This window comes from Protopterus annectens, chromosome 10.part0, assembly GCF_019279795.1.
Source record: "Protopterus annectens isolate FY-2018-M chromosome 10.part0, PAN1.0, whole genome shotgun sequence".
Lineage (NCBI taxonomy): Eukaryota > Metazoa > Chordata > Ceratodontiformes > Protopteridae > Protopterus > Protopterus annectens.
In genome coordinates, this window is record NC_056744.1 from 633,127,162 (window position 1) to 633,155,002 (window position 27,841).

Genomic DNA, 27,841 nt, shown 5'->3' on the forward strand with positions numbered 1-27,841 from the left:
AAAGGGGCCATCTTTATGATCACACTTTACCAGGAAAGATGTGACATTGAGGGTGATGCAATGTTCTTCCATATTTGTGAGTACAAGGTCCAGTATTTTGAAACCTCTGTCGGGCATATACACTAACTGGTTAAGGGTGTTCGTATTTAGAGAGTCCAATAATCTCTGCGCCTGCAGATTCAAGGCCATGTAGGATTCCCAATCTATAGAATGGCAAAGTCCCAAATGAGTAAGGTGTTAGGTTGGATGGTGATTGTCTCCAGTAGGTTTAATTATGTGATACGAGTTTCATGGGATACCTCTCAAGTGTACCTCATTACGAGGAACGTACCTCATTTGGGGTCTTAAAAAGTTCATGTTCCTCAAAGTTCCTCAAAGTTCCACATTGAAATAGTCTGTCACACATTCAGTATTAGGAATTTTTTTTAATGAAATCCATGGTAAATAGAAATTAATCACATTAATTCATTAAAAGATCTTCTCTATAAGTAAAACCAGCATATTTTAACCATCATATGACCTTCCCAGTTGAAGTTGTTAGTAAGCCATTAGTATGTGTTCCACATTTTGCCCATTTGTTCCACATTATGAAGGCAAGTGTTCCTCATTTTGGACATGGTAGGTTGAGCACTATGCATGGGACATAGAGTGTGACCTATAGCTTACTAGGATATAGCACTGGATTTTGTCTATGGTGACCTGTATGTGAAAAAACTCCAGAGTGTCATCCTGATTAACCATCCTAGAGGTATGTTTGTTATTGATGTATATTGAGACACCAACCTTTAGTCCCTGTCTGAGCAGCTACTGGTCAAAAAATGAGGACTGCACTGAAACCTTGCACTGTTGGGGTACTCTCTGTAGCTTTAAATCATGTCTCTCTAACTCACAATGTCTATATCTTCCAGGGTGAGGAGGGCATGGAGGGAGTTTAGCTTTTAGTTTAAACTCCTGGCACTGAACAGTAACACCTTGAGGTTCAGTTGAGTTGATTTTGTCATGTCGGTAGGTTTGTCAATGTGATATTGCCTAAAAATGGTTTTATGGGGAGGATAAAGTTTCAGCCCACATTCGAAAGCCTAGAGAGGACAGGTTGCAGACCATCCTTGGCAAAGCAACATGGTTTGTTAATCATGTCTTTCCATGCTAACAAATGTTGGATCTGCTGAGAATGACATCAGAAACTCAGCCAATTGTTAAAATCAGTTATCTTTTATTGGTATTGTGGCATCATTGTTGGTGAAGGAATATGCTGTTCAAGGCTAGGCTCATACTATCCTGAGACACATAGAGATAGATGTCACTCTTCATATAGTCTAGGGAGGTACATCGAAGGTCATTTATACTTACATGGTCTGCGATGGAATCATACTGGTACCTGTGTTGTAGTGACTTGAATATGTGCATAATTTTGCAGATCCTGGCTCCAGACAGGGAACTAACCATTATCTTTTCCTTGTTCAGCCTGGTTAGAGGGGCATCAGTATATCTTACATTGGATTTCCCTATGACTAGAGTCCTGTGAAGTGTGTTTATTTGCCCTATAGGCTTCATATTTGAGGCTCCACTGATTGAAGCTGTATGTATGGTGTTAGGTGTTGTCTTTGTTGAGTGCTTTTGGATTTGCTGGGGATAATCTTTGTTGATTGGTGTTCTAGGAGGTCTTTTTTTGTTTAGAAAGATTGCATTTAAATGCCTCAGCATATGTTGGTCTATGTGTATGTTGGGTGCTATATGTGGGGGAGTGCTGTGTGTGTGGTTTTGACAACCTGATGAGTGCTTCTAAACAAGAGTTTAGCCTCCACTGATATTGTGTATATACACCTCTTGCATAATATATTTGTTACTTTAAGGATTAAGTAGTTGTCAGTAAACATGCGACAATTGCTACATTGTCTCAAGATACCCATATCCACCAGGCTGGCTGCAGAGAAATTAGGGAATTGCATATCAATGTTGCCCAGTCCCTTAATTGGTGAGCTATAATGATGTGGCATACAGGTGTTAACAGAAGGCTATTAGGAGTGCTTTTTGGGGGGTCAGGTTGGAGGCAGACCAGGTGATAAAATACTAAATTTAACAGCATTGCCACTTAATGCACAAACAAGCTGCTCTAAGCTTGTCAATGTGTGAGGTATTTCCTCTATACTTACTGCTTTACAGAATACCACTGTATGGGCAGTTGTAAAGGGAAAACTTGCTTCTAGATGTTTGCTTCTGTACAGGGCACTGGCATGGTCAGCAGCTCTGTGCAAATATGCCAAATTTATACCAGCACTGGAAATATAGAAAACTGTCTGTTGAGCTATCTGTCCAAAAAAAAAAACGACTGCACTTTTTGTGTGCTTTCCAACTCAAATATACCTGGCAAACACCAGATGAATAATCCCGGTCCTCATAATGTAAAAGTACAGTAAAAGTGTCAGAAGTGCAATACTACCACAAACAAACTTAAACTTAAGGAAAGGCACAAGGAGAGGCAATAAGTAATTCAATATATTAACAGCAGTACGCTTTAAACAGCTTATAAAAGTAAGATTATTCATTAAAAGTACTTTGCTTTGTGGAAATGAGCCAAGACACTCAATTGTGCAGAATTTATAAAGGGACTAAAACCAAAGGAAGTGATTAATAAGCCCTCTGCCTAATAAAACAACTACACTCAGGAATCTCTAGCATGTTTCCCCAACTTATACAGTCTAGGCTACCACCCACTGCCACTTAAGATTGCCACCCTTTCATTTCTTTTCTGGAATGTCCAGAAATGAAAGCAGTGCTCCGGTTCTTTGATTCTGCAACTTAAACTCTGTTTTTTCTGCACTGCTTCATCTGCATGTCTTCCACGCTGATGAAAGATGACATCACCTTCTTGTTGATCGGCTGCTTGCTGTGTAAAGGAATAAAAAGTGGGGCTGTCAGCTGCTTGGTACCTTTTTTGAAAAGGTACTGAGATTTTGTCTGCAGCACTGCTCTTTTTTTCCTTTAAGGATGGAGTGCGAGCTTCTTATTATGGGGAGTATGCTTGTAGTGGATACTGGACAGAGAGGACAGACAAGAGATACCCATTTCATTTCAGTATTCAGTCTGGGCTGCTGCTGTGAGAGAAAGAAGTTCTCGGGGTTTGCTTGCTTGTGCTGCTGCTGTTTTCTCACTCTGACTGCAAGGCTTTGGTCGAGCTGTTGTTGTTACCACTGGAGTCTCACTGCCAAGGTACCAGGAGGCCACATTAGAAATTATTCTACCAACATTCTAAGAATGAAAGGGCAATATTTAAAATCTGCCTCTGATTGTTGAGCATTTGTTCTGCATTCCTTTTGGCTTTGCGGTAATTTAATTAAATCGGTAATTTAATTAAATCAGACCATCATCTGAGTACTTACGACATGCCTAGTTTGCCTCTATGTAAATTATTATGGTTGCAGTGGTGATTATGCTTGCTGAGCTATCATGTATTTCATCTTTATCATCCTATTGACTCACAGTATGCCTCTGAATGTCTGACAATTGCTGTAGCACTCCCGTGTCCAGGCTTTATGCTCAGCTGATAACATTGCATTGGGTTCATGTGTGTAACATTTGAGGGTCTCGACTTGGCACAGTAGTAACTGTTGCTGTTTCAGTATCTGATCTACAGATTTTAATCTCATTTGAGTGCCTTCTGTGTTGGATCTGCATGTCCTCCTGTCTGTGCCAGGTTCATGTCAGTAACAGCTGTAGAATGTCTCTTTGGTGCCATACTAGCCAGAGTTACTTGCTCATGTCCTGTAACATGAAACTCTCCAGGCCTGTAGTGCACCTTGATATATAGGTATCCGTAAGGAAAATCATAGCGAGTGGGTGCAAGATAAGATACAGATACCACCTGAAAAATTAACCGTGGAGGTCAAGCAAAGTAAGGCAATAACAGTAATTCCTGTGCCAAAGACCCAAGGCACCACTGTTGCTGCTGGTGGTCACTTAATTGTATTGTCTAGATTGGTATTAATAACTACTGTTTATTGTAGTGGTGCTGAGCAAGGATCCTGCAAGAATCATGTTCGGAAAAAGGTCAATGGATCAGCAAGAGGCTCCTAAGAAATTAAAAGATTCTGTACATACAATAAGGCATGGGAGCAAAGTTATTCATAGTTTAAATCTGTTCCAAGTGCAGATGTCATGACCAAGTGTACATCCTGTGGAACAACTTTCACTATTAAGTGGGGTGGAGAAAAGGCACTGAAAAGCCACCAGAAATCAGACAAACATCAGCAAAGCCTTCAGCTTCAGAAGCAGAAGCAGAACTTTATACTGACAAAGTTTATTCAGCCATTTAGTGCAACCAGTGAAGCTTCCAAATTGACAGCAGCTGAGGTAATAGAAATTTATCATGGGGTGAAACACAATCACTCATATGTATCCATGGACTGTGGTGGTAAGCTGGCACAGACAATTTTCTATGATTCTACTGTGGCTTTGAAATTCAGCTATGGGAAGGTGAAATCTGAGAGCAATGTAATGAATGTACTTGCCATTTAGAGGAGCTCCTTCTGCAGGAACTTGGCACTTCCTATTTCTCAGTGAGATCAGATACATCCAATCAAGGGAACAGAAAAATGTCCCCCCTGGTTATGCAGTACTTCACTCACAGCCATGGTATACAGCAGAATCTTCTAGATTTCTATGAGGATCATAACAAAAGAGCTAAATGCATCTTGTGAAAGGGCTGAATGCATCTTTACAAGAATAAATGACATCCTTGTGCAGAAAGTACTGAAAGCACAAAACAGATCTATCTATGCTGCAGACAATGCCTCAGTTAATTATGTAAAACCTTGGTCATACATAACTGTGCAAAGCATGCAAGCAAGGCCCTTGCAAGGTTTGATGTGGAGACACTGCATTTGAAAGTGAGCAGTGAGTTTTCAACATCTGCAAAAAAAACTGGCACTGTCGAAGGATTTCTATTTTTTCCTAGATTAGGAGTTTAAGGAGATCATGTAGTCTGTTGTCACAAGGTGGCTGTCTTTGTTCCCAGCTGTGGCGAGGCTGGTAGAATGCTGTCCTACTATTAAAAATTATTTAATTAGTCAAGTGTCACCCTCTTATCTGGAGATTTTTGGAGGCCAATGAGGATGGCATCAGTGAGACTATCTCAGAGGCAAAGTGCTACATACATTTCATGCAGTATTTCCTGCAGATATTTCACGTCTATAGCCAAACTTGAAGGTAATACACTCTCTCTGCCTCAGAGTTGTACACAGTGATGATAAGTCTTAGAGATAAGTTACACAGAAGGCTAGATGACCAGTTCTTTGGTGCTAAAGCTTCATCTGCCTTAAAGCACTTTACTCCAGCGGTGGCTCAGCAGGGCTGTAGGGACTTCCATAATTTTTATACTAAAGCACTTTGTTACCTGCAGAAGTGGTTTGACTTTGATAACAGCTCCTTTAAACTATGCAGGTCCTCAGCCTCCAGTAGCCTGTAACTTGGTCAGAGCTGTGTACAGTTGCAGATGTTTTCAAACTGGATGTGGACGCTGAAGCACTTTACTCAGACTGCTGCATTAACTGCTGCATTGCCAGCCCAGTTACAGATGACAGAGGCATCTGGCGAGAGATCACTGGGTGACTTTTCTTCAGTAAAGCTCCAGACAGCAAAAAGCTTTATTTACAGCTTGGTGCACTTTGCCCTTTCAACCCCCCCAGCAATAGCTTTGTGGAAAGTTTTTTTTTTTTTTTCACTTATGAGGAATGCATGGACTGATATAAGAAACAGAATGCTCAGTCTCTTGTCAGTGCTGAGTTGCAGGTCGAGCTAAATTTTAACATAAGTTACTCACAATTTTATACATTTGTAAAAAGTAACTAGCAGATCAAATGCAAAATATAGCTTCAAATATAAGCAATGATTATAGCAAATGGCCTGCTGTTGTTGGAAAATTTCAATATATATATATATATGTATATATATATATATATATATATATATATATATATATATATACAGAATTGTGACAAGACTATGATTTGTTTTACTTTTTTTCTAAAAAATTAGTAATGTGACCAATGATTTTATATTCAGTTTTCCCATGCTTGTTTATCTTTCATCCTGTAGTGTATGATAAATCCTTAAGAATGTACTGCTTTAAATGAATTACTGCTAAAGCAGTTTACATCTGTTTCATTGTATATTTTCTACACTTAGTAACTGCATGGGCATTGTTAGATATAAGGAGGGTGGGGCTACTAAAGTGAATAGATGTGGCTAGATAATGCATGTGGTGGGACTTGATTGTCAGGAAATGGCACTATGGAATGGTAGCAACCCTACTGCCACAGTCCTGTTGATGTAAAAACACAGAAAAGAACTTACTAGAATATAAAAATACACTACTTTATCCAACAACTAGATAGATAATGAATTTAGAGCAAGTAGAACAGACAATGAGAGGCAAAACATACTTTTTTTCAAAATAAGCGCAAGGAAAGGCAAAAAAAAAAAATTCAAAATATCAGCAGCAATGTAGAAAGAGAAGAGCTTGCAAATCTCAATTTACAGTAAGTGTGGGCAGGTTAAAATCACCAAGTTTAAAAACCAGAGCAAAGAATGGAAGTGTGAGTAGAAAAACAACAGGGAGTCACCAACAGGGTTTATAGTTTTTGCGGGCCTTGAGTCTCATCAGGAAAGATAAGACCACAGATATACTCTGTGTATTTAAGTATCACTCAAGAAGCAAACAAAACAATGAAGAAAAAACACATGAAATGTTCAGCCTGGGCTATTTAAGTGTCTATCTGCCTTTGTACCGGCTCCATCTCAGCTGAATGGAGGACAGCCACTGTCATCCCTGTGCACAAAGGTGGAGTGTCCACCAATCCAGGAAATTATAGACCCATCAGCCTAACTAACCTGATCTGCAAGGCCATAGAGCAAATTATCATGGACCTTATTAACAAGGACATTGGCAGTCTCCGAATACTCAATCCCACACAGTTTGGTTTGGTCAAGGGGAGGTCATGCCTGTTAAATTTGCTTGACTTCTTTGAGATAGTCACCCAAGCCATGGATGAAGGGAAGATGGTGCACACTGCCTATCTTCAAATTACCAGCAGATAATCACAAAATAGTTTTTCAGGCCTTCAGGTGTATCAGAAAAGATAAGGCCCCAACATACCTCTCAAGTGTACCTCATTACGAGGAATGTACCTCATTTGGGGTATTAAAAGTTCATGTTCCTTGAAGGTCCACATTGAACGGGTCTGCCATATAGTCAATGTTAGGAATTTTTTAACTGATATCCATGGTAAATAGAAATGAATCATATTAATTCATTAAAATACCTTTTTTATAAGCAAAACCAGCATATTTTAACCATCCTATGACCTTTCTAGATGAAGTTGTTAGTACGCCATTAGTATGTGTTCCACATTTTGCCCATTTGTTCCACATTATGAAGGCTAGTGTTCCTAATTTTGGAGTAGAAAGGTTGAGAGCTAGGGGTCACAAATATACTCTGTGTATTGAAGTATCACTCAATAAACAAATTAACCAATGGGAAAACAAACGTGAAATCTGCAGCTTTCTGCTACATTCTGGGCAGTTGAGAGGTATCACCTTATTTGTTTAAACATTTTTCTGCAGTATCCTAGCACTACCTATAGTAAAGCTTTTTTTTTCCTTTTATGACTGGCAGTCCTATCAATCATATTGTGTGTGTATTTGTCAGGTAAAGTATCAATAATCAAATTCTAAAGTGGACGTTACCAACAGCTGTATAGTGAAGGGTAAGGGGTGGTGCTTGAGCATCAGGTGCATAACTCTCAATCTCTTAGCACAAAGAATCTGGACACCTAAACAATGAGGTGGGGGGGGGCAAAGGCCCAAAAACAGGGACAGATTTTAACTATTGCTCTTACAAATTGGGAGAGTGTCAAGGAATCATAGACACAGCTATATTGCTGCGGTGAAAATAGCATGCAGGGGGGAGGAGGCTAGGAAGGCAGGAAGTTAGTTAGGATTAGGAAGGGGTGGGGAGGTTTGTGTGAAGGTAGATGGGTAGAGGAAGGGTTTAAAAAGCCACAAGTAGCCAGGCAAGATCTCTTTTCAACAGTAGAGCAGGAAAGAGCAGACCATCCATCCTCCCATCCTTCCTCATAAAAGCAGGAAGAGGTGTAGTTAGAACAAGGTGAGTAAGCCCTGAATGATAAGAGTAGGTAGGTGCTTGCTGACCCATAAGGGTGATCGCACTAAGGGTTGGAAAGGGATTCCCTGTTTTTCCCATTGGGTTTTCGGGTTTTTGCCTTCCACAGCAAGTGGTAGGTAGGGTAGGTAGGTGTCGCAGCCATGAAGGGTGGAAGGGCAGACTTGGAAAACTAAAATTGCAAATGAGTGTGCTTGGCCTAGGGAGGGGTGCAGACTCAGACAGCTTGGCCCTTGTCTGGATGGGATCCCCTGTGGTGTAGCAGGCAAGGCTGGGAGCCACAGCCTGGGGTCCCCCAAGTGGCAGATCCTCTTCAGCCACTGGTATCTGGCTGAATGGTTTCAGGGGACTGTTGGTGTTTGGTCATAGATCCCTCAGCCATTGATGTTGGTTGAGCATTTACAGGGACTACGGTGGTATGTTATGGCCTTGTTGATTGGATTTGACTTTCTTCTAAGTTCGGTCCTTTGCACAAATCTGAATATTCTTGGTTGGCATTGATTTGATTGGCATTGACTTATGATCTGGCAGTGATCTGATACCTAATTTGATTGCTATAATAAATACATGGGTGCGGCCATTTCTTCTAATTAAGTGTGTGATGTGGTTTGTAAAATGATGTGTTTGCTTATTTTCATCCAAGGCAATTTTGTTGTTAAAATAAACAACAGTATTTGTGGCAGAATGCATTTTCTGAAGGATAGTAGGAATTCTTAAACTCAAATGTATTTCATTATTTAGTGAACTTCAAGCCTCAGTGATATGACAGAAAACCACAAAATTTATGAGGAGCAGACAAAAAAAATGAGGCAAAAGATCTAGATATCAGCAGAATCTGTGCATTTTGAGGGTTATGAAGGTGGGCTAGTACAATATGGGTACCAGTAAGGCTCTTACATACCTCTGAACTGTCTCTCATTATCAAGAATATTCACCAGAAGCTGTCGCTCCACGTTGTTTCACATTGAAAGGGCTTGCCTTATTCTATTCTCAATTTTATACACTACACATCTGAAACAATAATTGAACCACATTGATTATTCAGCTGAACATTTTTAAATATATAAAGTAACACTGTTTAAGTATGCTTTGTGAGCTTTGCAGTTGAAATTGTTAGCAAGTGTTCTGTTGACATTATACCCGGGGCAGGGCTAGCCACCCATCGGTGTAACCTTATTATCACTGCTGAAGTGACACCCCAACCCCATGTGCAAAAATGGGAAAACGGGTTGTGGATCGATGGCTTCGGCATTATAGATGTTTTGAAAAAATACAGTCGATAGTATAGTGTACTGGCTCACCAGATGCGCAGCAGCAAGCACCGTCTAAAACCCTCCCCCGTTGTTGTACGTCAGTTGGAAGTATTCAATTTTCATCCGGTGTGAATGAATATTTATTCTGTTTCCGACTCTAGAGTCTCTTGTATTTCCCTCTAGTTTATCAAGTTTGAGTCAGTCTGAGAAGTTGATAACTTGGCAGCAATACTGTGAAAAACAGTATTTGGCATATTTGACTTTCTGAATCTGACAGCAGACATCCAGTTATCTTCATGAAACTGTTTTGTTGAGGAGTACATGCAGGCACAGTTTTCAGTTTTAAATTAGTCCCTTACAAACAGTTGTGAAAAGAATAAAACTTTAAACAAAACCATTTTTTAGGATTTTTTCTTTTTCTAGCAGTGTTTGAAAAGCTTTGTTTTATGGCATGCTGTTGATGAAATGCAGAATGATTTGTACAAGAAGATGCAGTGTCACCATGTACTAATTTTGAGGTCTCACAGCAGTGGGTGTAAGGAGCATCTTGTCCCCAATGTTAGACATTGTCTTGCTATAATCAGTAGGTATTTATTTTTTCCTCAAAACTCTTACAGTTTTATAATCTTAGTCATAACTATGTACATGAATAATATACATGTCATCATCTTCTTTTGGCTGTTCCCGTTAGGGGTCGCCACAGCGGATCATCTGTTTCCATTTCTTCCTGTACTCTGCATCATGCTCTTTCACACCAACCGCCTGCATGTCCTCTCTCACCACATCCATAAACCTTATCTTAGGCCTTCCTCTTTTCCTTTTACCTGGCAGCTTCATCCTTAGCATCCTTTTCCCAATATACCCAGCATCCCTCCTCAGCACATGTCCAAACCAATGCAATCTCGCCTCTCTTGCTTTGTCTCCAAACTGTCCAACCTGAGCTGACCCTCTAATATACCAATTCCTAATCCTGTCCATCCTAGTCACACCCAGTGCAAATCTTAACATCTTTAACTCTGCCACACCCAGCTGTGACTCCTGCCTTTTTGCCAATGCTACCGTCTCTAACCCATATAACATAGCTGGTCTCACTACCCTCTTGTAGACCTTTCCTTTCACTCTTACTGGTACCCATCTGTCACAAATCACTCCTGACACTCTTCTCCACCCATTCCACCCTGCCTGTGCTCTCTTCATCACCTCTCTTCCACACTCACCATTACTCTGAACTGTTGATCCCAAGTACTTAAACTCATCCACCTTTACCAGCTCTACTCCCTGAATCCTCACCATTCCTCTACCCTCTCTCTCATTTACACACATATATTCTATTTTAGCCCTGCTGACCTTCATTCCTCTCCTCTCTAAAGCATATCTCCACCTCTCCAGGATCCCCTCAACTGGGTCCCTACTCTCACTACATATCACAATGTCATCTGCAAACATCATAGTCCACGGGGCCTCCTGTCTAATCTCATCTGTCAACCTGTCCATCACCACTGCAAATAAGAAAGGGCTCAGAGCTGATCCTTGATGTAATCCCACCTTCACCTTAAATGTATCTGTCACTCCCACTGCAGTCCTCACCAATGCACACTACCCTTGTACATATCCGGTACCACCATTACATACTTCTCTGCCACTCCCGACTTCCTCATACAATACCACAACTGCTCTCTAGGCACCCTGTCATATGCTTTCTCTAAGTCCACAAAGACACAATGCAACTCCTTCTGACCTTCTCTGTATTTCTCCAACAACACTCTCAGAGCAAATATTGCATCTGTAGTGCTCTTTCCTGGCATGAAACCATACTGCTGATCACTAATAGCTTCCACTACTCTTTCCCATAACTTCAAGCTGTGCATGATCAATTTTATCCCTCTGTAGTTACTGCAGCTCTGCACATCACCCTTATTCTTAAAGATAGGTACCAAAACACTTTTTCTCCACTCCTCAGGCATCCTCTGACTTTCCTAAATTTCATTAACCAATCTGGTTAAAAATTCCACTGCCATTTCTCCTAAGCACCTCCATGCTTCCACTGGTATGTCATCTGGGCCAACAGCCTTTCCATTCTTTATCCTCTTCATAGCTGTCCTTACTTCCTCCTTACTAATCTGCTTCACTTCCTGATTCACTATCCCCACATCATCCAACCTTATCTCTTCTCTTCATTCATCAGCCTTTCAAAGTACTCTTTCCATCTACTCAACACACTCTCCTCACTTGTGAGTACGTTTCCCTCACTGTCCTTTATCACCCTTACCTGCTGCACATCTTTCCCAGCTCTGTCCCTCTGTCTAGCCAAATGGTACAGGTCCTTTTTTCCCTCTTTAGTGTCCAATCTCTCATACAACTCTCTATATGCATTATCCTTAGCCTTTGCCACCTCTCTCTTTGCCATGCACCTCATCTCCTTATACTCATGTCTACTTTCTTCATCTCTTTGACAATCCCACTTCTTCTTCGCCAGCCTCTTCCTCTGTATACTCTCCAGTACTTCCTCATTCCACCACCATGTTTCCTTGTCCTCCTTCCTTTGTCCAGATGTCACACGAAGCACCTTCCTAGCAGTCTCCCTTACTAGCTCTGCTGTAGTTACCCAGCTATTCGGTAACTCTTCATTGCCTCCCAGTGCCTGTCTTAACTCTTCCCTGAACTGCACCTCACAATCACCCTTTTTTAACTTCCACCATTTAATCCTTGGCACTGCTTTCACACTCCTTCTCCGCTTCTTGATCACTAACATCATCCTGCAAACCACCATTCTATGCTGCTTAACTACACTTTCCCCAGTCACCACTTTACAGTCTCCAATCTCCTTCAGACTGGCCCTCCTACATAGGATATAATCCACCTGTGTGCATCTTCCTCCACTCTTGTACATCACCCTATGCTCCTCCCTCTTCTTAAAATACGTATTCGCCACAGCCATGTCCATCCTTTTCACAAAATCCACAATCATCTGACCTTCTGCATTCCTCACCTTAACACCATACCTACCCATCACTTCCTCATCCCCTCTGTTCACTTCACCAACATGCCCATTTAAGTCCGGTCCAATCACTAGTCTCTCACCCTTGGGTACACTCACCACCACTTCATCCAACTCACTCCAAAATTTTTCTTTCTCATCCATCGCACACCCAAATTGTGGAGCATATGCACTAACAACATCCATCATTACACCATCAATTTCAAGCTTCATAAACATCACTCTATCAGACACTCTCTTCACCTCCAAAACACTCTTGGCATACTGTTCCGTTAGGATAACCCCTACCTCATTTCTTCTGCCATCCACACCATGATAGAACAATTTGAACCCGCCTCCTATACACTTGGCCTTACTTCCCTTCCATCTGGTCTCTTGCACACACAATGTATCAACCTTCCTTCTCTCCGTCATATCAGCTAGTTCTCTTCCTATACCAGTCATATTGCCAACATTCAAAGTTCCTACCCTCAGTACTACGCTCCTAACCTTCCTCCTCTCTTCCTGCCTTCGGGCATGCCTTCCCCCTCCTCTTCTTCTTCGGTCAACAGTAGCCCAATTTCTGCCAGCACCCTGTTGGCTAACAGTACTGGTGGCGGTCATTGTTAAGCCGGGCCTTGACCGATCCGGTATGTAAATATGAAATGTTCTCCGCATCAGTAATTTGGCAGAGGTTTTACGCCAGATGCCCTTCCTGACGCAACCCTCCCCATTTATCCGGGCTTGGGACCGGCACAAAGAAATGCACTGGCTTGTGCATCCCCAGTGGCTATATGTAAATGTTAAAATTAACTTTGCTTAACTTACTTGAAGGAGTATTGCATGCATGATGTCACTGCCTAATATGAATGGCATGTCAATCATGCCTCATTTCAAAAGCAACTTTTCACGCCAATCAACGGAGCCGCGCCCACTCCTGCGCAGAACGGAAGGTGAGCCAGTACATTACACTATCGCCAAAATAAGGTTGAGAAGAGAACTACGAATGAAAGATTGGTAATCTCCAGGTGTAGTACCTCGCAGTTAGTTCTCCGCAGCTTTGGGTGTGTCTTAACTGATTGGCAGGGGAAAATCGAGTTTGAGTGACAGGCATGCTAATTTCCTCACGGAGTGACAGGCATGCACATTCCCACATTGTGTATACTGTGCCATCATGTCTTATTTTAATACAAATGGTACTGTCCTGCTGTTACAGCTTCAGAAGTTTTAATAGCTCAATTTATTTACAATTAACCTATACAACGTTTTTCCTTTAATATTATAACTGTTTGATTTCTGTGTGTTGCACAGATAACTTCAGTAGCTTTGTGCACTGGTTAATTTACCTAGACTCTGTAACTGCTAATTTGACCTGCGTCATGAATGAAAGGGTCCTTGGACCAGCACACCAACCTGGTTTCTAACTTAAAATGCTTTGACATACGAGTACTCAATTTAAATGTAATGCAATATTTTGCGGGTGAAAGAAGGTCCTGAGCACTTTTATCTGACTTTGACTTCTAAAAGTATGGGGTGAATACCTCTGTTTCACCTCCATGGATCCACATACATGGATGAGGTCAGTCCTCCTATCCCACTATAAATTGCCAGTCCTTTCACTGCATCCTGTAATGAAGTTAAAATTCTCAAAGTTCAAACTAGTCTGCACAGCCTTCATATAGGTTAAAACAGATTAATTACGATAAACCTCACTAACTTCATGTCAAATATTCTGAAATCAATGACAATATGCAAGCCATATTTAAATAGCATATACACTTACTTTGGAGATTAGCTTAAACTGTGTGAATTAGAATAGCTTTTCTGACTTAAATAAGCAGTATTTAAAGGTGATTCAACTAAACGACTAAATATTCGTGTGCCTTGGTATGCTTTGAATATTCAAAATGGTACCTTGCCACATAGCTCTCAACCTTCCATCTCCAAAATGAGGAACACTCACCTTCATAATGTGGAACAAATGGGCAAAATGTGGAACACATACTAATGGCTAACTAATAACTTCAACTAGGAAGGTCATAGCATGGTTAAAATATGCTGGTTTTACTTATAAAGAAGATCCTTTAATGAATTAATATGATTAATTTCTATTGACCATGGATGGATTTCACTTAAAAATTCCTAACACTGAATGTGTGACAAGACTCTTTCAATGTGGAACTTTGAGGAACTTCGAGGAACATGAACTTTTTAAGACCCCAAATGAGGTACGTTCCTCGTAATGAGGTACACTTGAGAGGTATGCGTCTTGCCACGGTAGGAGCAATGTGAATATTCATGTGGGTGTGGGGTCCGTGTGGCTGGAGGCGTGTTTGGGGAGGGATTTGCTACTGCGCATCCTGCGAGGTACTACACTTGGAGATTTGAAAGGTTTATACGTTTGCTGCGATCTAAGTTTCACCGGCTGTGATCTAAGTTTCACCGACGTGTACCTTTGTATTTTGTAGCCTGAGACTAAGAGTGGGAGTTTCGGGGAAAACAGCTGGTAAACGAAGGTGAATCGAGATGCAATGACGTCTACAAAGTGGGCGGTGGCATGCTAATTTCACCATGTAAAGTGGAAACCTTGTACCAGCTCTAGTATTAGTAAAGCATGATTTTTTTTTTTGAAAGGCTTAAATAATCGTATGAAGTTTTTAAGGGTTGGTATTAGGCTGCAGTTCAGGTTCTTGTGTGAACAGAGTCCGTTTACAGCAGTGATAGCCAGTAGTTAAGGTAGAGGAATGCTTTATAATTTCAATTAGATCGATTGATAATCCTTTAAAGAAGTTGTGATTGGATAAGGTGACAGTTTCACGATGTGTTTGCACAATTCTATATATAAATGGATTGTGGGCAGTATTACAAAATGAGTTATTAGTTTTCAGCACTTGTAAATTAAGATTTCCCAGAATAACACTGAAGCCATTAGACAACCTGAGGAGGTACTGGCGCATGCTATTACCTAACTGTCCAAATGGGATCTCGTCCTCCTGAACCAGTCCATCCCTGCTCCGGAAAACTAGACAACATAAAAACTGAGGATCTTGTTGCCGAAGAAGAAGAGATCGATGTGGAAACTCTTGATGAAAAAGTTAGTAGTGATGGCGAAAGCCTGGTGAGATCAGACTCCGCAGAAGCGCCGCAGGGTATCCAGGAACAACGTACGGTGCTGCAGGTGCGCAGTCCTAAGTGCGCGCGCTGCCGCAATCACGGCGTTGTCTCCGGGCTAAAGGGCCATAAGCGGTTCTGCCGGTGGAGGGACTGCCGGTGTGCCAATTGTCTGTTAGTGGTCGAGAGGCAGAGAGTGATGGCTGCGCAGGTGGCACTGAGGAGACAGCAGGCCAGTGAGGTGCGTATAAGGCTTAATAATCCAGTGGTGGTCACTTTTTTGGGGGATTTATACTGCTGCGCGAGTTACGGAGAAAAGTACATGCTGTGATCTTACAGCAAACTAACCTAAACACCTAGCGTCAGGGTAAACATACCTGTCAACCTTTTAGTGAAATAATTTTAGAGAAAGCCAAATTTACCGAGAAACAAAAGCACAAAATCAGGGACAGTTTTTAAATATTGCTCTTATAAACTTAAGAAAGTTGGTAGAGTAATACGTTTTGCATTAAAAGACATTTTCTGAAAAATATGAAGTCTGAAACTCAAATACCCTTCATTGTTTAGTGGCTTTAGACCTGAATGTTTTTTTTTTAAAGTCAAGCATCTGTGGTGAGCAGACCAAAATATGAGGCAAAAATCTGGGCATTGTGTGTGAAAACATGCACGGTTATGAGGGAGGTTGGCATAATGGTTAAGGTGTTTGCCTTACAGACACAAGGTACAGGGTTTGATTCTCACAGGGTGCATTTGGCTAGGTTTAAAAATTGGCCCACAAGGGCAGTTAGCCTAGTACTAATCTATCTATAAACTATAAACCGTTATATCATTCCTCATAAACATGGCCGTATAAACTGCAGCTTGAAGTTGAACGCCGTTAAAGGTGTAACTAACTAGTGCAAAACAATATACAGTAGATTATTTAAAACTGTATTTACACAATAAACTACACCGAAGGCATACAAATAAGAAAAAAAGTGTAGCGTAGGAAAGCATGATTTTGTACTCGTTATTTAGTTAATAGGAGGTGATTTACTATCAGAGTATATCGAACTGCTGTTTTGATAAAAACGTGAAGTAGTCCAGTAGTATAATATGATGATTTCTTTCACCGGTATAACCAATAGGTATCTGTGTAATGCATTCTTATTTCTTATTGCTGAACTCCATTATGTGCAGCATCAGTAAATATACATCTCAACCTCTAGGCCCAAGAAATCTGGACAAAGCTAGAAATAATGGGGAGGACAAATGCCAAAAATCAGAGACATATTTTTAATTATTTTTTCTTATAAATGTAGACATTTCTAGAATAATATGTTTTGCATTAGCATATATTTTCTGAAAGATATCAGGACAGAAACTCAGATGCATGTCTCTCAAGTATATCTCATTACGAGAAGCCTTACTCATTTTGGGTCTTAAAACACCCACGTTTCTCAGAGTGCCACATTGAAAGGGTCTGTCACTCGTTTAGTGTTAGGAATTGTTTTAGCTGATATCCACAGCAAATAGTACTGAATCATATTAATGCATCAAAAGAACTTTTATAAATATAAACTAGCACATTTTAAACATTTGTGGGCTTCCTAGCTGAAGCTATTAGCAGGTGTTCCACATTTTGCCCATTTGTTCCACTGTATGAGACATAATTTTCCTCCTATTTGGAGATGGAAGTTTGAGAGCAATGAGTCCTTATTCCCCAAGTGATTTGTCAGAAATCCCCACCGTTTTATGAGGAGCAGACCTGATATACAAGGCAAAAATGTGAGCATTCTGCAAAAATCTGGACAGCTGAGAGGTATAGTTGTGTTAGCCATTTAATTATTTTCTAGTAGTTAAATCAGTGGCATGGGAATGGATCTTCAAATGTATGTGAATAAATGTTGGGTATTTTATATGCAGTAGTTTATGTATTTATTTATGTATGTATATATGTTATCATATCTCTGAAGTGTACCTTATTATGAGGAATGGTCCTCATTTTGTATCTGAAAAACTCCATCTTACTTATTGTTTAATAATGAAAGGGTCTGTCACACATTCAGTGTAACATACTTTTTAACTGATATCCATTTCAAATAATACTGAATCACATTAGTTTATCAAACAAACTTTTTACAAATATAAAGTAACCCATCTAACATCCTGTGATTATCCTAGCTGACATTGTTAGTAAGTGTTCCACTTTTTGCCGATTTGGTACACATTATGAGAGGTAGTGTCCCACACCTTGGAGATGGAATATTGAAAGCTATGCATGTTACTACTTTTTCGCAAAGTGTCACATTTGTGTTACGAGCACTTTTTCGTGAAACTGTTGAGTTTGTGCTGCCACTAAACTGTTTAGCAGTAGAATGATATGCAGCTCTACTTATGATCTTGAAGAAAACAGTCACCTATCTGTTTAAGTGTAAGCATATACTAAAGGACAGTGTGATATGCTTTCTTCATTAATATGGAGGAAGGGTGCTTAATATATATTATCTTGTTATATAGTCAGACCCTTGATATTTACTTCTAAACACATGTAGGATAAGTTTAATAGATGCAATTTGTATGTTGATCCATAGTTAATCCCAAATAAGAAACATTTGGATTTGAGTGCCATTGTAAGCATTCCTATAGTTCTGCGTAAGAATACATTATTCAGCCTGGGAATTACAATACTGAAGCAGGATGCTAGAAGGACTGTATATTTAGAACCTACATTTCTTTGTACTGAACTACTTTGTGGAACACATAGTACAAACTTCATTTCTAAGTGTTGTGTTCAGTTTAGTTGAAAATGAAATGTGATAAAACAGATATGTCATATTGCATTGCTAATATTCAAATAAATAATTGTTTCTTTACTTCCTGTAGGTTAAGAAAGGTACTAGTGGTAAGGAGTGTATCAACCCACTTCGCAAGACAGCTTATCAACGATACCCCAAGTCTCCAAGTCAGTTTGCTAAGAGTATACTGGAAGGTTAGCAACAACTTGTGCCTGTGGAGTTTTATTAATATTTTTATTGCATTTTTGACAAATGCCTTAAGGAGCTGTAACACAGTGGTGTGGAATTTTTGGCAAATATGGTTTATGTGATACAACAGCACTAATGAAGGATACTTGACAGATTTCAGTTTTCAGATACAGAGGAGTATTTTACTTGTATGCCATGTGCTTGCTACAGAATATTAGCCACAAGTAACTTTCTGTTGACATATAAACTTTAATAAAATATAGTAATGCAGAGGATCACATTACTTATATGCCATGAATTTGCTGTAGAATATTAGCCATAAGTAACTTTCTGTTGACATAATATAAACTTTAATGAAATATAGTAATGCAGAGGATTACATTACTTATATGCCATGAATTTGCTGCAGAATATTAGCCATAAGTAACTTTCTGTTGACATAATATAAACTTTAATAAAATATAGTACTGCAGAGGATTACATTACTTATATGCCATACATTTGCTGCAGAATATTTGCCATAAGTAACTTTCTGTTGACATAATATAAACTTTAATAAAATATATTAATGCAAAGGATTACATTACTTATATGCCATGAATCTGCTGCAGAATATTAGCCATAAGTAACTTTCTGTTGACATAATATAAACTTTAATAAAATATAGTAATGCAGAGGATTACATTACTTATATGCCATGAATCTGCTGCAGAATATTAGCCATAAGTATCTTTCTGTTGACATAATATAAACTTTAATAAAATATAGTAATGCAGAGGATTACATTATTATATGCCATGAATCTGCTGCAGAATATCAGCCATAAGTAACTTTCTATTGACATAATATAAACTTTAATAAAACATAGTAATGCAGAGAATTACATTACTTATATGCCATGAATCTGCTGCAGAATATTAGCCATAAGTATCTTTCTATTGACATAATATAAACTTTAATAAAATATAGTAATGCAGAGCATTACATTACTTATATGCCATGAATTTGCTGCAGAATATTAGCCATAAGTAACTTTCTGTTGACATAATATAAACTTTAATAAAATATAGTAATGCAGAGGATTACATTACTTATATGCCATGATTTGCTGCAGAATATTAGCCATAAGTAACTTTCTGTTGACATAATATAAACTTTAATAAAATATAGTAATGCAGAGGATTACATTACTTATATGCCATGAATTTGCTGTAGAATATTAGCCTTGAAGAGCTTTGTTGCTATAAGAGCACCTTTAACAAAATGCAGTAATTGCACATATGAACACGTAGATTTACGGATATAGACATATATGTGTTTGGTCATATGTTTGTTAAATGCAATATTTTTTGGAGGGTTGTTTTATCAAACTACAGGTTCATTACAGGATGCTGGCTGTTTTGTGTATGGGAATGTTATACAATGGGAAGTGGGATTTTGCAATATCAGACTGTGTGTATATAATTAGCAGGAAATGTGGGGGTGTATGCAACCTTCCCGCATGGGGTCTTGCCCCCTGCAAAAACAATGTTCTTTCTTTTTTCCTTTAGTTTTGCATGTACTGAGGTTCTTGATTTAGTTTCGACCATTTGTGGATGATATAGTGTATACCAAAGTAGATGGTTGTTGATGTAAGCAGGTATATACACACACACACACACACACACACACACACACACACACACATACAATAAGTACCTGCAGGTGCACATGTATGAAAGATTGTGATTGTGACCTGCTGCATATACCAGTGATCACTCAAGAAAACACAGATTATTATCTCATACATTATTATTAAGATTATTTATTCTGGTGATAGGATCACAGACAATTGACTTCCAGTACAAACTGGACTTGCTCTCTTCAGTTTTCAGGATGAACCAGTGTATGTACCAGGAAATGACTGAACCTGGGTTTGCATTCCTTGGTTTAATAAATTCTTGGTGCTAACATAGCTTGGCTGAGGCTGTGTGTGGGGGTTTCTTTGTACTAAGCATGTACTAAGCTTATGAAACAACATCCACACCAAACTTTTGACTTCGGTTTTATAGGTGATGCTATTACATGATAACTCCATATGACTAAAAAATAGATATAAAGACCCTTTCAGATACATCAGAATTATTATATATTATGCTAAAGCATCACTGTGATTTTATTTTATACTATACTTAACATGTATGAGACACAGCACAGAATCCGTTTTCATTACTACAGAATGTTAAGGCATTTTTTACAAAAGGAAGTTAGAGCTTTCTTATACTTTGTTATCTCTGAATACATGCAATTCAGGTATATAATGTACTCGGACACTAACCTGCATTCATTTGTTCACTGTTTCCCTTCATTTGATGTTTTCTGGAAATATTATTTTTTATTTGTATACTAATGCAAACTAGACATTGAAGGCCCTTTTCCATTAAAATGTAGTTGTAATTAAATAAATTACAAGGACTAAGAGACAAGTTTACACATCTGTATTAGGCCAGCTATAGAAAGAAATGAAGTGGCGTAGACACTTATTAATGCTACCAGCATAATATTCAGTGAGTGCAGCTGAAGGAATACAGTTGTACAACATCTGATGATGGGATCCATGAGGTATGAGATGTTTTTCCATTAAAAGATTTTTGTAAAGTATAGTGCCTGCTGACAAGTGAAATGTACAGAACTATGGAGACAAAGGAGACAGTGGGACCAAATTACACACCACAAAGAGATTAGTACATTTTTCTGTTTATTGCCACCAGATGTATGCAGCATCTAAAAATTTTAGTCTGTACATATGTGTGGCATAGGGCATTCATCAGATAACCATATAGAAAGGAACTAGGGGGCATCAAATTACTGAATATAATATTTATCCTACCACTGCCAAACACCCAGTGTGTAAAAGTATGATATTTTAAGTTAATTGACAAAACATGGGAAACTGGCATACACTTAGTTCAGTGAATGAATTTGCTGGGCTTGGTAAAGTCCATATGCATATCAGGATTATATTACCTCATGTGAAACCATTCATGTATTTTCACTAGGCAGTATTTTCAAACCTAGAACTGGTTCTTGAATAGTGGTAATGAGTTATATTTATTTATTTATTTTAAATTTGTTAACTGGGGTAGAGCACTGATCCCACTGGACTTATTTCAGTCTGAGCCCGGGGTAAACACAATAGATACATGACATTATATACAAAATGAATGAATGACAGAATGCAAAATATACATATATTACATACAAAGTGAATATCCTAGCTGGCTTGAGGGTATAAAGGCAATAGATATGCAGGCTGGCATGTAATAGATATATTCTTCCTTTTTTCAAAGTAGTCATATTAAAAAAAATGATATGAAGCATTTTTGCATAGGAGTTTTAAGAACTAGTGCAGTGTGTGTGTGTGTGTGTGTGTGTGTGTGTGTGTGTGTGTGCGCGCACGCATATGTGAGTGCATATATGTGTGGTGTATGGGTATGTGTGTGTGCATCTGTGCATGAATGTGTGCACATATGTATGGTGTATGAGCGTGTGTGTGTGTGTGTGTGTGTGTGTGTGTGTGTGTGTGTGTGTGTGAGTGAGTGAGAGTATATGTGGTTTTGTGTGTGTGTGTGTGTGTGTGTGTGTGTGTGTGTGTGTGTGAGTATGTGTGTTTGTGTGTGTTTGTATGTGTGTGTGAGTGAGAATGTGTGTGCGTATGTGTGTTTGAGTGAAGGTGTGTGTGATTTGTGTGTGTGTATGAGTGAGTGAGTGAGAGTGCATCTGTGGTTTGTGTGCAAGTATGAGCGAGTGAGTGAGTGTGTGTTTGTGTGCATAAGTGTGTGTATGAATGTGTGTTTGTGTGTATGTGTGTGTGTGTGTGTGTGTGTGTGTGTGTGTGTGTGTGTGTGCATGCATATGTATATATGAGTGTGTGTATGCATGAGAGTGAGTGCGTGGGGTGTGTGTGAATGAGTACATGGGCTGTTGTGTGTGTGGGGGCAGTTGTGGATGCATGTGTGTATATACATGTATGTTTGTGGATGTGTGTGTGTGTGTGTGTGTGTGTGTGTGTGTGTGTGTGTGTGTGTGTGTGTGTGTGTGTTGCAGTGGTGAGGTCTGAAGATGGGCTGTGCACAGTGCGTAACTGTTTAGTTATTAGAGATGCTACTGAGTTGCACTTCTACAGTGCTAACCTGGATTTTTTCACACTAAACATATTTTGAGCACAGGATAATGTCTGTAGGTGTTTGGCTGTGCAACATAGCTCTAGCTAATACTGTCTGAACTTTTATGAATGTATACACCTTTATAAACAAGCCAAAACTGGCAGCATGTTTAGTATTCTATGCAAAAATCAATTCTGGTCAATGAACAGTTTGTCTTCCTATGTCAGACTATAAAAGGTATTTTATCCTTTGCCACTTTTTGCTGGCCAGTATGTTGTTGTGTCATTCCCTTGTGCAAGACTCAATTGTAACAGCACTGAGGATGTCCTTACCAAACTTTTATTAAGCACCCCTAAGCACAGTTGAGAATGTCTCTCCCATTAGGAAAGCACGTTTATCTTTTTCCTGATTTCAGAGTGTATGAATGAGGGACAAGCTACTGTAGGCAAGTGGATTGTTGGAAGCTACACTGCCTGCAGTACCAGGTCTACCATACAGGTGGGGATGTACTTCAAGATCAGGGTAGTCAAAAGGGGTGTTGTATGAGGACTGCCCACATGTGCATTTGTGTGTTTTCCAAGTTGTTCCAGTCTTGCAGAATGGATGACTCAAATGTTCAAATACTGTGTGCTTTCCTACTGCAGATCCATAGCATGCCATCCTTGGTGTTTTCAAAGATGGGAATGCATGCATGACAGACTTTTCAGTTGTGCATTCTCACATCCAAAATATCAGTGATTCTCTGATGCTGGATAATGATGGGGACATGCAGCTCCATCTGTATGTCAGTACTGGTACTACCATTTCATGGACTTGTTTACATGGCAGGCTCTGCAATGTCACATTACCCATAGAATAAGCAATGATGTTAGCTAATATCGAATATTATAGAATCTCAATATCTGGTGTTAATATAGGGTGGGGTATATTAGGGCTTCTTCTCCCTCTGATATGATGTCACACATGGGCACACATTTATAATTGGAGTAGTGTTTTTTTGTTTATTTCATTATGTATTGGCATTTTGTTACTGGGACAGACCAACTGAGTAGTGCTGTTTTTCAGCGGAGGTCTGGGGAAAAAGCTGCATTATGCAGACATCATAGACATCATTTACATTGTATATCATCATTTACAGTCAAGTTTCATTCATGAACAACAGTTCCATTATTCTGACATCCTTGAAATCATTTACAAACACATTTAATTAAAAATAGCAGTTACATGGTTTGTATATACATATTTTTTTAAGATAAAGAGTTAGAGCAGCCCAAAGAAAGGAAGGAGGCACAATGAAGGTAAAGGAGATGAGATGATGGAGGAGGTTATAGTTGTGATAATACTATATTAAGTTTTGTGCAGCAGAGTTATGGCACCAATTCATGCAGCTATATTAGTATCAATTTAACCAGGGGTGGTGCAGGTGCAGAAAAAGTTATACATCAGGTGTTGCTTCAGTTGGCATTTGAAGACTTTCAGGTTGCAGACTGTTCTTAAGTGGAGTGGGGTGGTACTTTAGCTGTTAGGAACACAGTGTGAATACAAGGAGTATCTTACATTGTTTCTAGATTTAGTTATGGAGAGTAATGATTTGTCAGTGGAGTATAAAGGTCTTTTAGTAGTGTAAAGTTGAATGAAGGAGTGAAGAGATGGGAATTTTTCAGGGATGTTATAATTAATTGTGAGTACAACAAAGAATTATTTAGTTTGAGACAATTTAGTTGTTTTAGAGAAAGGCAGTGATGTGCTCTATATTATTTGTTGGTTGTGAATTTGGCTACTTTATTGTAGCATTGCTGTAGTTTGGCTGATAGGAGTTGAGATTGATTAAGAAAGGAGAGGCATATAATAGGTAGGGGAGTAGAAAATAAGTGACTGTTTTGTCTAGCAGAGTCGGTAAGGTATTATTTTACTGTATAGAAGCAGACTAGCTTTTGGTGTGTCATTTTATGACTTGCTGAAAGTAGAGATCAAATTTGAGGTGGTGATCTATAATCACACCTAGTAATGTGGGGTGGGATACCAACTCTATGTTAGCCTTGTTGGATGGCAATTAAATAAAAATAGTTTTGTGGGAGGGGAGCAAGATAGGGGTGAACAGTAGCAATTTAGTTTGTTTTTGGATTCAGCAGAATTTTTAAGTTGTTGAGCCAAGCTTCTATAGAGGAGAATGATTTCTGAATGAGAGTTTGCAGCGTAGGCAGTGCCCTAGCAGCACATGTTAGAGTGGAGTCATAGGAGTATTGTACTATGATGATCTTCTCTTGTTTGGTAAAAAAGTTTACAGTGCCTGCTTATAAGTGGCTTATGCTTCCACATCCTGGGCAGGCTCTCTAAGGAAACAAAAATCATCATCATCATAATCAAGCCCTTTTTCCAATTCCCTACATGGGGTCAGGGTGTTGTGTCACCTGTTACAATCTTTCTCTATTCAATGCTGCTCTCCTGCCTTCTTTGGTACTCATGCCTGACTGTTACAGGTCTCCTTGTACACAATCCATCCACCACTTTGCTGGATGCCCTTGTTTTTTCTGGTCTTCCTCCTTTCTGTCCCAAATCCTCTTCACCAGATTGTCTTCTGCTTTTCTGCACATGTGCCTGAACCATTGTAATCAGGTCTATTTGTCCTTTTTCTGCAATTAGAGATACTTTGGCTTATTCTCTTATGTCCTCATTTCTTCATCTGTCCCACAGTGTGCATCCTACCACCCTTCTCAGGCACTTCATTTCCATCACCTCTGGCTTTCTCATTTTCTTTGCCTTTACTGACCAGGTTTCTGTACCATATAGTAGTACTGGTCGCACCACAGTTTTATACACCTTACTTTTCACCTTCTTTGGCATTCTTCTGTTATGCACTACATCTGACACTCTATGCCAGTTGGCTGCAGCCCCTCTGATTCGAGCTTTGCCCTCCTCATTCAGATTTCCTTTCTCCTCAACCACCACTCCCAGATACTTGAAGCTGTTAATCTGTTACACTATTTTCCCTTCTGTCTCAATTCTCAGCTTCTTTTGAACTCCGCCATTTGCTGCCATTACCACCATCTTGTCTGTGCTTAGTTTCACTCCATGTGTCTTCAGTTTTACATTCCATCCCCCTATCCTTTGCTGATGTTCTTGCTGAGAGTCTACCTGTAATGCCACATCATTTGCATTCAGCAATTTTGTTGATCTGTCCCCGCCAACTTGTTTGCTAATGTAGTCCATCACCAGTATGAACAACAGTTATCTCAGAAATGAACCACAAGAAACTTTCAACAACAAATAACTGACTAAAAAATAAAAAAATACCACGGAAGCGGTGAAACAGAACATAAAATATAAAAATATTTTATTGCTTCAATAAAATCATAACAAATGCAAATGAACCCTGGTGCACACCCACTACCATTGAGAAACCCTCCGTGAGACTGAACACTGTTTGTACTTGAGTTACTAAGTCATCGTACATAGCCTGCACTAATGTTTCTGGGACTTTGAACCACTGTAAGCATGCCCAGACCTGCTTTCTTGGGACCTTGTCATATGCTTTCTCCAAGTCTAGGAATGCCCAGTTGGACTCTTTCCTCATCTCTAGCTTAATTTCAACTTGTGACAAAGGAAGATACTCTCAGCACAGCTGTCTGGAATTTTGTGAATAATTATTTGTCATTTGTGAATATCAACATGATTCATATAAGATGTTTGTGTTACAAATGTATTAGAGTGGTTTGCACAGATGTGTGCTGAAGAGGTATTTTACAAAGTGCTGTTTGAAATGTTTCCACAGTATATTCTACTGGAATAGAATAGAAATGTACATACAGTATTGTAACTGTTTAAATGTATATATTTTAACAGGGAAACTGGAATACAAAGGTTAACTTGCAAAACTTCAAAACAATAGCTGAAATTAAATTGCTTTATGGCCATGGAATAAGAATATGTTATATTTCAGTTTCAGTGCAGCAGGAGACATAATGTCTGTACTACGGAAGTTTTCTGCATTGTCTTGGAAGTGTTTTATTGTTTTATGACTTTCAAGATTTGCATATATCTGAGGAAAAGCCCTTGTCTATGTATTTTCACAGGTGGATGCTAAATAATGCTAGCTTTCAGCAGTGGGGTTTTTACCTGGGACAGAGTCAGATGACAAGAAATTATGTCATTCAGCAAGCTATCTCAACAGTAATATTTGATATATTAATTTAAGAAGTCTCTGAGAGAGAGAGAGATTGCATTCTGTATTCTGTCTTTGACCTGACAGCATCAGCTAGATGATCTATTCACCACATCTGCCTTGCTGCTCTAATTAAGTGTACAAGGGTATAGTAATTCTCTTAGATATAGTCAGGAATATAGCAAAGCTTAGCTTAGATATTTTTCTTTATTTTGTATGAGACTGTCCTGCAATGTTGTTTTAAATATTTCCTCTGATTGTAAACTCTGCTGGCACTGTAAATATATACTGAATATTTTCCTGTTCTTTTAATATTTATTATTATATATATTTAAATCTTTCATTGTGGCTGATCTGTCTAGAGATATTTAAGCTCTGAGAGTACTTGCATATTTATTTGGTGACACTGTGTGAGCCACTCCTAATAGCCTTGCTCTTGGTCAAACTATCATTTGTATTGATAGTAACATTACACAGTAAGATTGGACACTCTTTGTTAAAGTAGCTGATAAAGGGGTTCAGGTGGCAATGATAACTACCTTATAATCTGGGCAGAAGGGGGCATAGCTAGTAAACCTGTGGCAGCCTTTCCCAGGTGTGTGTGTGTGTGTGTGTGTGTGTGTGTGTGTGTGTGTGTGTGTGAAACAAATCTTCAAGAGTGTGTGTGTCAGCTACTTGGGCAGGGACTCGAAGCACTGGTTGGACAGAGAGAGAGAGAGAGAGAGTGTTGGATGGCTTGGCTTTGAAACCTGGCTAAGGACTTAACTGTATAGCTGTGCCAGTGGGGAGTCTTATTGGGGATCTGGAGAAAGAAGGAGAAACCAGCCCCAGACTGACTGTGATCGCTGTGTGCTTTTAAGAGAAATGGCACTTGATGCAGAGAGCTGCATCTGCAAATACGATGTGTGTACTTGTCATCCTCCCAATGTATGTCTCCCACTGGTGCCAGTGGTGAGTATTGAGGCTCCTTGGTTACTGGTCCAATGGTGGGGCGTCACACAATTATATCTCTCACTGGAAATATTGGGAGAGCTGTGCCGCATCCTTA

General features: G+C 39.3%; 1 protein-coding gene across 1 annotated transcript in view; it reads left to right on the top strand.

Annotated features, from left to right (window-relative positions):
• The first annotated feature begins 15,022 nt into the window (after positions 1-15,022).
• LOC122813244 (doublesex- and mab-3-related transcription factor 2-like) overlaps positions 15,023-27,841 on the top strand; it is a 38,589-nt gene continuing 25,770 nt past the window's right edge. Inside the window, exons 1-2 of the mRNA XM_044085457.1 lie at positions 15,023-15,761; positions 18,386-18,491. Coding sequence (XP_043941392.1) covers positions 15,387-15,761; positions 18,386-18,491 — 481 coding nt within the window. The 5' untranslated portion in view covers positions 15,023-15,386. The remainder of the gene's footprint in view (positions 15,762-18,385; positions 18,492-27,841) is intronic.